The 12798-nt window shown below is 41.7% G+C and overlaps 1 protein-coding gene across 1 annotated transcript in view; it reads right to left on the reverse strand.

Moving 5' to 3' along the window:
* The window catches only part of TBC1D19 (TBC1 domain family member 19), an 885000-nt gene extending 873253 nt beyond the window's left edge, over window positions 1-11747 (reverse strand). Inside the window, exon 1 of the mRNA XM_053704075.1 lies at window positions 11613-11747. Coding sequence (XP_053560050.1) covers window positions 11613-11711 — 99 coding nt within the window. The 5' untranslated portion in view covers window positions 11712-11747. The remainder of the gene's footprint in view (window positions 1-11612) is intronic.
* Between the last annotated feature and the right edge of the window lie 1051 nt (window positions 11748-12798).

Here is a 12798-nt window from a genome sequence, read left to right on the forward strand (position 1 = left end):
TTTTGCTAAGGTTCGAATAAACGGCACCCTGTCTAAACCTTTTTCTATATCCAACGGTACTCGTCAGGGCTGTCCGCTTTCCCCCCTTCTCTTTGCGTGCCTCGTTGAAGCCCTAGCCATACAAATCCGTTCCCTTCAGTCTATAGGACTAAATATTGCAGGCGCATTGCATTAAATCATGCTTTACGCGGATGATATCCTCCTTTTCCTAACAAATCCGGTTAACTCCATCCCAGTACTTCTTCACACATTCGAAAGAATTTCATGCGGTTTCCAACTTTCTTATCAACGACACCAAATCGGAAATATTAAACATAACCTTCCCCCTCTCTGAAGCGCAAATAATAATGGAAAAAATACTGTCCCCTTTAAAGGGACACTGAACCCAAAAAATTTATTTTGTGATTCAGATAGAGCATACAATTTTAAGCAACTTTCTAATTTACTCCTATTATCAAATTTTCTCCGTTCTCTTGCTATCTTTATTTGAAAAAGAAGGCATCTAAGCTAAGGGGCCAGACAATTTTTGGTTCAGACACTGGACAGCACTTATTTATTGGTGGGTGAATTTATCCACTAATCAGCAAGAACAACCCAGGTTGGTCACCAAAAATGGGCCGGCTTCTAAACTTACATTCTTGCTTTTCAAATAAAGATACCAAGAAAATTTGATAATAGGAGTAAATTAGAAAGTTGCTTATAATTGCATGCTCTATCTGAATCACGAAAGAAAAAAATTGGGTTCAGTGTCCCTTTATCCACTCTTCTGGTAAATCAAAAGATGTATCTAATATTTGTATTGTTATATATTTTATACCTACTAATTTTCTGCATAAATTGTAAGATTGTGCAAAATGACATAAAATGTATCTTTTGTTTTTTGGTTTTTTTTATGAACAATATAAATTTGAAATATTTAAGAAATAATTTATTTTGTACTGCTATTTACAATGTAAGCCAACAATTTCATATGTATTGCATAAAGTTATTTTCTAAAAATGTTTGGTCTGCTAAAAAGGGATGTATGATTTGTGTGGTTAAATGCAATGAGTTCCAAATTTGCTAAAAACAGCTGCAGCTTTACCCTTTAAAAATACATTTTATTTATACGCAATAGTGAAATTCTGTACCAATTACATGGCTGGCATCAGTTTTTCTACAGAAAACATTAGCTTGGCTAATAACAATTGTGTGTTGGGGGAACCAGACTATCTATTCCTATAGATAAATCAGAGGCCCAGTTTAACCCTTATTTAACCCTTTTGTTTTTCAAGACTGTGAAACAATGTAACATTTCCAAGGTTAGCATCACTTTCTGTACCCAAAACATCATTTGTGTCATGAGGGACAGAAACTATGTATTCCCTTTATGGTCCAATGGTCTTTGAAAATATCAGTTAACTATTCAAAATTGTAATTTTTCCATTGATGCCAAAGTTTCCCTGTGGTTTAATGCTCCTTTTTCTTCTTCTGACAGTTTTTACATAACAGGATTGTGTAAAGAAAGTTCCCCTTGGTGTGTCTACATTATGGAAATTACATTTGTATTTAAATAATACCTAAATTTCAGTTCAAACAATCTTCTTATTCAGCTAGCTGAAATTCTTTCTGAATAAGAAACTCACTTCCACAAATAAGACACAGGTTGAATCACAGATTATTATTTTACATATAAAAAAAAGTAAAACTGTAGAATGAGCACAAATATTCTTGTCCATGTTTCCTTCTTTTCAAACATAAATTGAGGCAGCTTATTCTCTGGCCCTTAAATACAGTCGCAGGAGAAACACAGAGCAGATTCTGATTAATTTGAGTCTTCCACCCTTTTGCTTTCTGTAGTTCCCTGTATGTGACCACGGCAGGAGTTCTTTAGCTAAATGGGATCTACCTACAACCCTGATAAATTCAAAAGCCAAGTGACCTTGACAGCAACTACCTTTGGTCACAGTCATGGTCACAAGCAATGGCAGTTCTATGGGGGTGCTGGGGGCTGCTATCCACCTCCAAACTCATGTGTAGCACCCAAGTTGAGCTGCAAAGGGCTCCATATATTATGTTTGCTGTTTCTTTCAACTTTTCCCACCACCTTTGTTAGCCCCAATAAGCACCCCTAAATTTTAAAGGGATAGTAAACCCCAACATGTTATTTTATGATTGAGATAGAACATACAATTTTAAACAACTTTCCAATTTAATTCTATTATCAAATTGTCTTCATTCTCTTGTTATCCATTCCTGAAGGGACAGCTTACTGACAGGAAGCTGAAAATATCTATTTAGCCAATCACAAGAGACAAATGTGTGCAGGCACCAACTAGCAGCAGCTCCCAACTAGTGTATATGTGCATATTCATTTTTTAACAAGGATACTAAGAGAACGAAGCAGTGTCTTAAAATGATATGCTCTATCTGAATCATGCAAGTTTAATTTTGACTTTCCTATCCCTTTAAGTTCTAGAACCGCTACTGGTCACAAGTCATTTTCGATAAGCAAAAATTTCAAGTGACTTTGACAGTGACACTCAACTTTGTTGGTCACAGTCAAAATTGCAAGGCATTTTGTATAAGCAGTAAAGTCAAGTGACTGACAGTGACCGTTGTTAGCCACAGTCAAGGTCACAAGGCATTTTGGGTAAGTAAAAATGTCAAGATACTCTTACAGGAACTTTTGTTGACTGTGGCCACGGTCGTGGTAACAAGGTATTTTGTATGACTGACATGTCTTAAAATGAATATTGTAGAAGATAATTTCCCCATGACTACTGAAGGCTGTACTGCCACTAAATATTATCAAGTTTTAAATGGGAATACCCACACAATGCTGACCATTGTCCAAAATAATATATATTCATACATATATTACTACATATTGCAAGTCATAAGCTCATTTGAGCATTGGCTCTATGAGTCTAAAGTGGCTCTTTGATTAAAAGTGGCGGAGTTACTCACTGGAGTTCATCTACATCCACACTGCTTCTAATGCTACTTCATCTCATCTCTCTACAGGTAATGTCTTCTGCCTATGTCTACCTGGCTGCTGTTAAATGTCCCTTTAATTCCTGTTAGAATCTCTGGTAATGTCTTCTGCCTCTGTCTACCTGGCTGCTGTTAAATGTCCCTTTAATTCCTTCTAGAATCTCTGGTAATGTCTTCTGCCTCTATCTACCTGGTTGCTGTTAAATGTCCCTTTAATTCCTGTTAGAATCTCTGGTAACCATTTATGTAACTCCTGGCTAGCCCAACTTAGTTAAAAACTGGAGTTTGAAACTGCAGAGCAACTAACAGGTAAACTTAATAACTATACTTCTACACAATGCTCCCCATGTCTTTTCTGCTCTCTCTGTCTGCCCTTCTCCTAAAAATCACTGCATGTCCCTATAACAACAATCCCCACACTATCCACATCTCACCCTCCCTTCTCTCATCCCCTATGCTGTCCTCTCATGAACTACTCTGTTTCCTTAGAAACACTTCCCCCTCTAACTCTCCTGTGTGTAGTCATTCGCGCTCCTACAAATCTCACTCTAACCGCTACTACTGCTTGCTGCTGGTGATGTCTCTCCTAACCCTGGTCCTGCAGCAATCACCACACTTTTACACTCTCGCTCCGTCTCCCACTGCAAAAACTCTAGTTCACGCAATACCAACAATCTCATCTCCATTAACACACAGCGCCTATCCCCTCTCTTTTCTTGTGCCCTCTGGAATGCTTTCTCGGTTTGTAACAAACTTACAACTGTTCACTATACTTCTACACAATGCTCTCCATGTCTTTTCTGCTCTCTCTGTCTGCCCTTCTCCTAAAAATCACTGCATGTCCCTATAACAACAATCCCCACACTATCCACATCTCACCCTCCCTTCTCTCATCCCCTATGCTGTCCTCTCATGAACTACTCTGTTTCCTTAGAAACACTTCCCCCTCTAACTCTCCTGTGTGTAGTCATTCGCGCTCCTACAAATCTCACTCTAACCGCTACTACTGCTTGCTGCTGGTGATGTCTCTCCTAACCCTGGTCCTGCAGCAATCACCACACTTTTACACTCTCGCTCCGTCTCCCACTGCAAAAACTCTAGTTCACGCAATACCAACAATCTCATCTCCATTAACACACAGCGCCTATCCCCTCTCTTTTCTTGTGCCCTCTGGAATGCTTTCTCGGTTTGTAACAAACTTACAACTGTTCACGACCTGTTTGTTTCCAACGCTTTTAACCTTCTAGCAATTACTGAAACCTGGCTATCTTCCTATGACACTGCTTCCATCGCTGCTCTCATTCATGATGGTCTTCACTTTAGCCACACACCTAGGCCAGGTGAGAGACATTGTGGCGGTGTTGGCATCTTACTCTCCCCCTCCTGCTCCTATCAGTACCTATCTCCATTTCCATCTCTCTCCTTTTCTTCCTTTGAAGTTCACTGCATCCGCCTGTTCTCCCCCTCTCTCTCAGTGTGGCAGTTATCTATCGCCCCCCTGGACCAACCTCCCAATTCTTCAACAACTTTGCTGCCTGGCTTCCTCACTTTCTCTCTACAAATACACCTACCCTAATTCTGGGGGACTTCAACATCCCTATTGACAACCCATCTGCCCCTGCTGCCTCTAAACTTCTCTCACTCACTAACTCCTTTGGCCTCTCACAATCCACCCTATTTCCTACCCACCGTGAAGGACACTCAATTGATCTGGTGTTCTCCTATCTCTGCTCTCTCTCTGTTGCCGCCTGTCGACCATTTCCCATCTCAGACCACCATCTGCTCACCTTTAATCCCCATATAGATGCTAAACCGACTTCCCCCTCATCGCCCCCGCACCAGTAGAAATCTGCACACTGTGGACCCTCCCCAACTCTCCAATCTTATTCATATACGCCTCTCCCACACTTCCACGATATCCTGCCCTGACCTTGCTATAACCCACTAAAACAATACTCTCTCCGCTGCACTTGAGACTCTCGCTCCGCCCCAACTTCGCAAAGCCCCACATCGTCAGCTCTAGCCCTGGCACTCCCAACAAACACGCCACCTACAAAAATGCTCACGCACTGCTGAACGTGCCTGGAGGAAATCCCGCTCTGAACCTGATTTCCTGCACTATAAGTTCATTCTTTACTCTTACACCTCTGCCCTTCACTTAGCTAAGCAAACATACTTCTCTTCTCTTATATCCACTCACTCTTCAAACCCTAAAAGACTCTTCTCCATTTTCAACTCTCTCCTCTACCCACCTGCACCACCCCCATCATCTGCATTCAGTGCTCAAGACCTTGCTGGCTATTTTTTCAATAAAACACTTGCCATCTGAAGAAACATCCCAACACAAACCTGCAATCTCCCAACTTCGCTCTCAGTCACCCCCTCTGCCACTCTCTGCACCCTCCTCCCATCCACTGAGAGTAAAGTGGCTTCCCTTTTGTCTTCCTCACACCTCACTACCTGCCCACTTGACCCTATTCCTTCACATCTAATTCCCCCTCTGTCTCCCACCCTCACTCCGGCTCTTACTCACATATTTAACCTATCCCTTTCTACCGGCTTATTCCCTGCCTCCTTCAAACATGCAAAGGTCCCCCCCATCCTCAAAAAAACGCTCCCTTGACCCTAACTCCACTGCAAACTACCGCCCCATATCACTGCTCCTGCAAGCTTCAAAATTCCTTAAAAAACTAGTTTTCGATCGACTAACCCAATTCCTGTCCTCTAACTCATTGCTCGACCCCCTGCAATCTGGCTTCCGTCCCCAACACTTAACTGAGACTGCCCCCACCAAGGTTACTAACGATCTCCTTTCTGCTAAAAACAAAGGCTACTTCTCTATACTCATCTTACTTGACCTCTCTGCTGCCTTTGACACTGTTGACCATCCCCTTCTCCTACGGACTCTCAGTTCTCTTGGGGTCTGTGACACTGCCCTCTCCTGGAACCACTCTTATCTCTCTAACAGATCCTTCTCTGTCTCTTTTGCTGGTGACTCCTCCTCTCTTTTGCCTCTGTCTGTTGGAGTACCTCAAGGCTCTGTCCTGGGTCCTCTACTCTTCTCTATTTACACTTCTTCACTGGGTAAACTTATCAACAGCTATGGCGTCAGCTATCATCTCTATACTGATAATACCGCTCTACCTTTCCACCCCTGCACTCTCTCCTTCTGTCAATTCTCACATCAGCGACTGCTTATCTGGCATTTCCTCCTGGATGGCCTCTCACCACCTAAGAATAAACATGTCCAAGACCGAACTACTTCTAATTCCCCCCCTCTAACTCTACTCCAGTTTCTAATTTTTATATCACTGTTGGTGGCACCACTATCTCCCCATCACCCCAAGTCCGCTGCCTCAGAGCCACACTTGACTTAAATCTGTCCATTTCCCACATCCAATTGCTCTCTTCATCCTGCCGCAACCACCTACACAATATCTCCAAAATTCATCCATTTCTAGGTGCTGAAACTACTAAACAGCTAATCCACTCCCTGGTAATTTCCCGACTTGACTACTGTAACAACTTACTAACTGGCCTCCCTCTATCCCGTCTCTCTCCCCTCCAATCCATCCTAAATGCATCTGCCAGGCTAATCCACCTCTCTCGACGCTCTGTTTCTGCTGCACCTCTCTGTGAGTCCCTTCACTGGCTCCCCATTCACAACAGAGTTAAATTCAAAATTCTCACCCTGACCTACAAAGCCCTCACCAATGCTGCCCCACCCTACTTGTCCTCACTTATCAACAAATATACTCCTGCCCGCCCCCTAAGATCCAACAATGACCTGCTTCTTGCGTCCTCTACCATCACCTCCTCCCATGCTAGACTACAGGACTTTCTCGTGCTGTCAGACTTGCCCCTAACCTCTTCTTCTTTAAACATTCCCTAAAGACCTTTCTGTTCAGGGAAGCTTATCACCCGACTTATTAACAAACTAACTTCACTTAACTAACAGTTGCCCTCTATTGCCTCACTAATATCATTCTCACCTTTGCAGTCCCCACCTCCTGTTTCCCATCCTCCTACCCATCTAGATTGTAAGTTCCCACAGAAATAGGGCCCTCAATTCCCCCTGTATTTTGTCTGTAAAATTTTGTCTTTTATCGTATTGTTTCTCCATTGTACTGTTATCCTTGTACCCATGGGCAGCGCTGCGGAATCTGTTGGCGCTTTATAAATAAAGAAGAATAATAATAATAATAATATACATAACCTAAAAACAACATGCTCATTCACAGTAGTTAACCAAATGCAGAATTAAATCCAATGATTTAATTAATTCCAATTTATTGGGAAAGTCAGAAAAACTTCTGCTTGTATACCCTTGGCCTATTATCAGTATTAAACAACTCATTATTGAGTCTAAGAAATTATTAAAACTGGCTTAGAATCTGCCGCATCTCTGACACATAGTAATCTACATCACCATTACAAAAACATTTTTTACCATCACCCTCACGGTAAGACCCTTTGAACCTTGAACACCAGAAGAAATGAAAAAATGTATTATTCCCTTGCATTTTTTTAGCAAACAAATAATTAGAATATTGATATAACATAATCTTTCAAATCCACGCAAATGCTTATAGGTGACCTATTTCTTAAGCAAAACCAATTCCTCTACAGCTTAATATTTCAGCAATACCCTAGATCAGTGAAGGCCAACTTTACTAACACATGGGGGCTGCAGCTCAGAGTCCTTAAAGGTACATTAAACACTAAATAAATACTAGATAGAATGATGCATTCAAAAAAAAGATTATTCTGAGAATAGCACGTAGATGAATATTTTTAAAGAATCATTTAGCTGTTTAAATATTGACAAAATAAGTGTAATTTAGTGTCTATAAAACAATGGGAGCTGCCATGTTGTAACTTAGGTTACCTTCTCTGCTGTGGCCAATTAGGGACAGTTATAAATAGGTCACTAGAGTGTGCAGCCAATGATTGTGGAATATAACTGTTCTGCACTTCCATTTCTAACAGCAACTGAAAAGCTCACAATTTCAGAATGGATTTATAGGAAAAGGGGGGGGGGAATAAATAATGAAAGTATATTGCAGAGGGTTTTTTTATAAATAGAATTTATCATTTTATATTACCAGGTCAAATTGTCTAATGTCCCTTTAAGGGCTGCATATATAATTTATCAATATTGAATTCCCTAAAAATACCAAGTGTCAGAGGGTCAAATTTAGGTAATTTGGAAGGTAACCTATGTATGCTGTTTTCACCTTCCAATGTCTCTTGAGTTGTATCACCTTGTTTGACCAATTACTATAAGTTTCTAAAGTACACATTTTTCAGGGTGGGGGGGATCACAAAAACTAGTGCAGAGAGACCCATTTGGCCCATGGGCTGTCAAATGGTCATCACTGTTCCAGACCATAAGATAGAGTTGTTCAAAGGGGTGTGAAACCACACAATAGATTACTCATAGAAAGAAAAAAAGATTTGTTTTCCCCCAAGCTGGTGGCATTGTAAATTAAAATTGTTTTAGATAAATGACATCATGCTACTGACCAGGACCCTTACATGTAGTATCATGTTGGTCTGAAGGGGTAGCTAAACATGTAAACATATGTTTATTACTAATATTGGCAACTACATTTGGGATATCCCACAGGGCCTAGTTTCTCAACCTGTGGTACATGTACCCCTGGCGGTACCTGGAGTTTTGGTAAGGGGTACTCTGTGGCTTGCCCTTTCATTACCTTTTGCCCACATTCCTGGGCATTTCACTTATTTATTTTTTACCTAATAATATTTATGTGCATTTGGGGCTACTTATGATAAATATTTACGCCTGTTGGGGTTAGGGTTGCCACCTGCCCCGGTATCACCGGGACAGCCCCGGAATCAGGAAAAGTGTCCCGGGTCATCCTCTGAATGTCCCGGACTCCTCCTTCATGTGGTGCCTTGGCCTGTATTTTACCTTCTCAGCCAGTAAAATACAGCCCAGGGGAGGAAGAGGTGATGCGAGTGTCAGTCGTGGTGTAGTGGTAGGGCCAGCTCCAGGGCAACAGGCACACGTTAATGACGCAGCAGCAGGCATTGGGCTTGGTTTAAGCCGCATCCTCCTGGGTCCTACAGCTTGCTGGCTACACGCAGCATGCCGCACACTACTACTGCTGCCTTTTTTCAGGTCTTCTCTGCAGGCTGCGGAAAGCCGTCAATGCATAACAGAGCGTGTGCTGCCTCAGTGCTGGACTCCCAGGATGATGTTGCTGCCCCACACAGTGACACACACTGCTGTAATAAGGTGACAGGCGCCTCTGAAACACCTAGGGCTTATATATATATATATATATATATATATATATATATATATATATATATATATATATATATATATATATATATATATATATATATATATATATATATATATATATATATATACAGTCCCAAAGGCGTTGCACTCCTAGTCTAAAATACAGCAGCTGCCGAGATGCATAAGTCAAAAGCAGTACAAAGTTCAAAAAAAAGACTGCACTCACCCGATTTTTAGAAAAGCATCTTCAGTGTGATGCCCCAAAAGAAAGCAGGATGCACTGACATTGAGACTCTCTTTTTTCCATCTGGGATCATTTGATAAAGGTGCCAGTACAGCACCGAAACGTCATGCTATTTTCCCTTGCTTTTACTATTATATATAATTTATATAATATTAATAAAAAAAATAAAAAAATATATATATATATATATATAACACATAGAAACACCCAGCACTCACCAGCTAGCTCACAGCTAAGATAAAATCACAACTGGAAAGGTTAGTCACCGCATCTGGCCAAATGGGAAAGCTCAGGCACCAACGTCAAGGTCCTTTCCTTTGCCTGAGTCCATAACACAGGCACACCATCATGCGAGCTCACAAAGCTAAACAAACTGAGAACAAAGAAGGGGTGCACAGGTGGCTGTAATCACCCATAGAAAATACAAAACATAGAAGGGAACTGCACTCCAAGACCGGATCAGGTACACATCCTGTGACTCAGTAACATCCAGCCCTGGGTGCTAAATAGCACTCCAAAAAAGCTGTGATGTCACCAGAGCCACAGGCAGTTAACCCCAGTCCGGAATGGGTGCAAGAAACAAGGGAGATTACAAATAAAAAGTAATACAACACATAGAAACACCCAGCACTCACCAGCTAGCTCACAGCTAAGATAAAATCACAACTGGAAAGGTTAGTCACCGCATCTGGCCAAACGGGAAAGCTCAGGCACCACGTCAAGGTCCTTTCCTTTGCCTGAGTCCCTAACACAGGCACACCATCATGTGAGCTCACAAAGCTAAACAAACTGAGAACAAAGAAGGGGTGCACAGGTGGCTGTAATCACCCATAGAAAATACAAAACATGGAAGGGAACTGCACTCCAAGACCGGATCAGGTACACATCCTGTGACTCAGTGTCACCAGGCAGTTAACCCCAGTCCGGAATGGGTGCAAGGAACAAGGGAGATTACAAATAAAAAGTAATACAACACATAGAAACACCCAGCACTCACCAGCTAGCTCACAGCTAAGATGTTACTGAGTCACAGGATGTGTACCTGATCCGGTCTTGGAGTGCAGTTCCCTTCCATGTTTTGTATTTTCTATGGGTGATTACAGCCACCTGTGCACCCCTTCTTTGTTCTCAGTTTGTTTAGCTTTGTGAGCTCGCATGATGGCGTGCCTGTGTTAGGGACTCAGGCAAAGGAAAGGACCTTGACGTGGTGCCTGAGCTTTCCCATTTGGCCAGATGCGGTGACTAACCTTTCCAGTTGTGATTTTATCTTAGCTGTGAGCTAGCTGGTGAGTGCTGGGTGTTTCTATGTGTTGTATTACTTTTTATTTGTAATCCCCCTTGTTTCTTGCACCCATTCCGGACTGGGGTTAACTGCTTGTGGCTCTGGTGACATCACAGCTTTTTTGGAGTGCTATTTAGCACCCAGGGCTGGATGTTACCGAGTCACAGGATGTGTACCTGATCCGGTCTTGGAGTGCAGTTCCCTTCCATGTTTTGTATGTATATATATATATATATATATATATATAATGGATTTCATATTGAATTTGAGGCTGCGAGAAGCCACACCCCAAGCCATGCCCTGAAACACACCCTCTCAACCCCCATTTAGTGTCCAAGAATCTTCTGGGCAAAAGGTGGCAACCCTAGTTGGGGTACTTGCTAGAGAAAAAAAAAAGAGTGAGAAACAATGCTATAGGGGACTGGGAGAGCTATGTACCATATGATGATCACAGCAGTTTCGTTTGCAACGCCTTTCAGTGAATTGTGCTTCTATGCTTTATTACACTGCACTGAAAAATACATTTGAAAAAAATCAGTTTCCACTGCTAGCTATAACGTAAAGTGATTTTTATTTACATTTAAATATACCAGAAATATTCGTTCTATTATCCCATAAATATATTTTCTATTCACAAACAAAATAGTAACTGGTTTGGTTCACATATTTTCCAATGATAAGTGACAGCACTTCTGCTGTGTACTGTATGCGGCCCTTTTACAGCATCTGCACTGACAGATGCAGACAGCGCCACCAGCGGTCAAGTGCACAATGGGTTTCATCCCTGTAAATGTAATACCGGGTGCTCCTCCCTCTGGGCTCTACAGACTCACCCGGGCCTCCCGCTCCAGCTGACAGTGAAGGCTGGTGCCCTTGAGCTTGTGCACGATTTGTGCGATGCTAACAGACAGCTCCTCTTCCTCCCCCTGCATCTTTTACACGATCTCCGCAGCTAACACCCGAACAAGTGACCACCGGCGGTTGCCTAGCAACTAGGCGTCGGTGAGCACATATGCTCCCTCAGGAAACAACAACTAAGGAAACTTGGTTCCGGGAGCGGTTTACTGACACACCGGATCTGTGAGATGATTTGATTCCGAAATGTATAAATTATAACCATTTCAAAGTAGAAGCTAGAAGTAAGATTTTTTTTAATTGAGGTTATAACACACATAACAGGCAAGTTATAGCGTTACATAACATATACAAAGATACATATAGTAAGTATTGAGTAAGCACATACCAGAACAGTACCCTCCAAAAATGCAATCCTAAAATATGATTTAAACATTGCCCAAATATCCAAATAAAAGGTAAACCTCATATTTTACAATAAGGAGCATTATCCTAAAGTATATATAAAATAAGATCAAATAGATTCCCCTAATGATGAATAGACGGCCCAAAAGATAACTGACACAATGGGGAGTTTTAGGGGATAAATCAAACAACAAAAGGGCCACACTTGGACCCTAAATATAGTATAACATGATGAATTATTAAAGGCAAGGTAAAGTTTGCTACATTTTAAAACTTTTTTACTTTTCTATTTAGCACTGCAATGCAGTCGCTAAGTCCTTTTACACAATTGTTGGGTTATTTTCATGCTAAACATTAAAATATATGCGTACCGTTTATTGTTAAACTCCTCCCCGCATCTACTTCCTATTTTTTTGCTCTCATCGTAGAGACCCAACCCACCCGCACTGTACGTCAGCATTTTGCGCGTTCACGGACCACAATTTTTGTACGCATGCGCAACTTTCTGACGATACTTAGCATTCAGTAAATGAGACAAACTTGTCTTATGACTGACTGTTCAAAGGAGCATGCGCGAGTCATGAACGAGCGCGTTGAACAGTGTAGACGTTTCTGGTTGGACGCATGCGCAGTGCGGTCCGATGACGCCTGATATGCTGTGTTCACCACCGCATGGAGAAAGCGGTGATTGGACGACACAAGGTTAGAGAAGTGTCAATCACTTCGATAGAAAAGTCGGGCGGACGAGGAATCGTTGCA

The sequence above is a fragment of the Bombina bombina genome, chromosome 2 (assembly GCF_027579735.1).
Source record: "Bombina bombina isolate aBomBom1 chromosome 2, aBomBom1.pri, whole genome shotgun sequence".
In the NCBI taxonomy this organism is placed as follows: domain Eukaryota; kingdom Metazoa; phylum Chordata; class Amphibia; order Anura; family Bombinatoridae; genus Bombina; species Bombina bombina.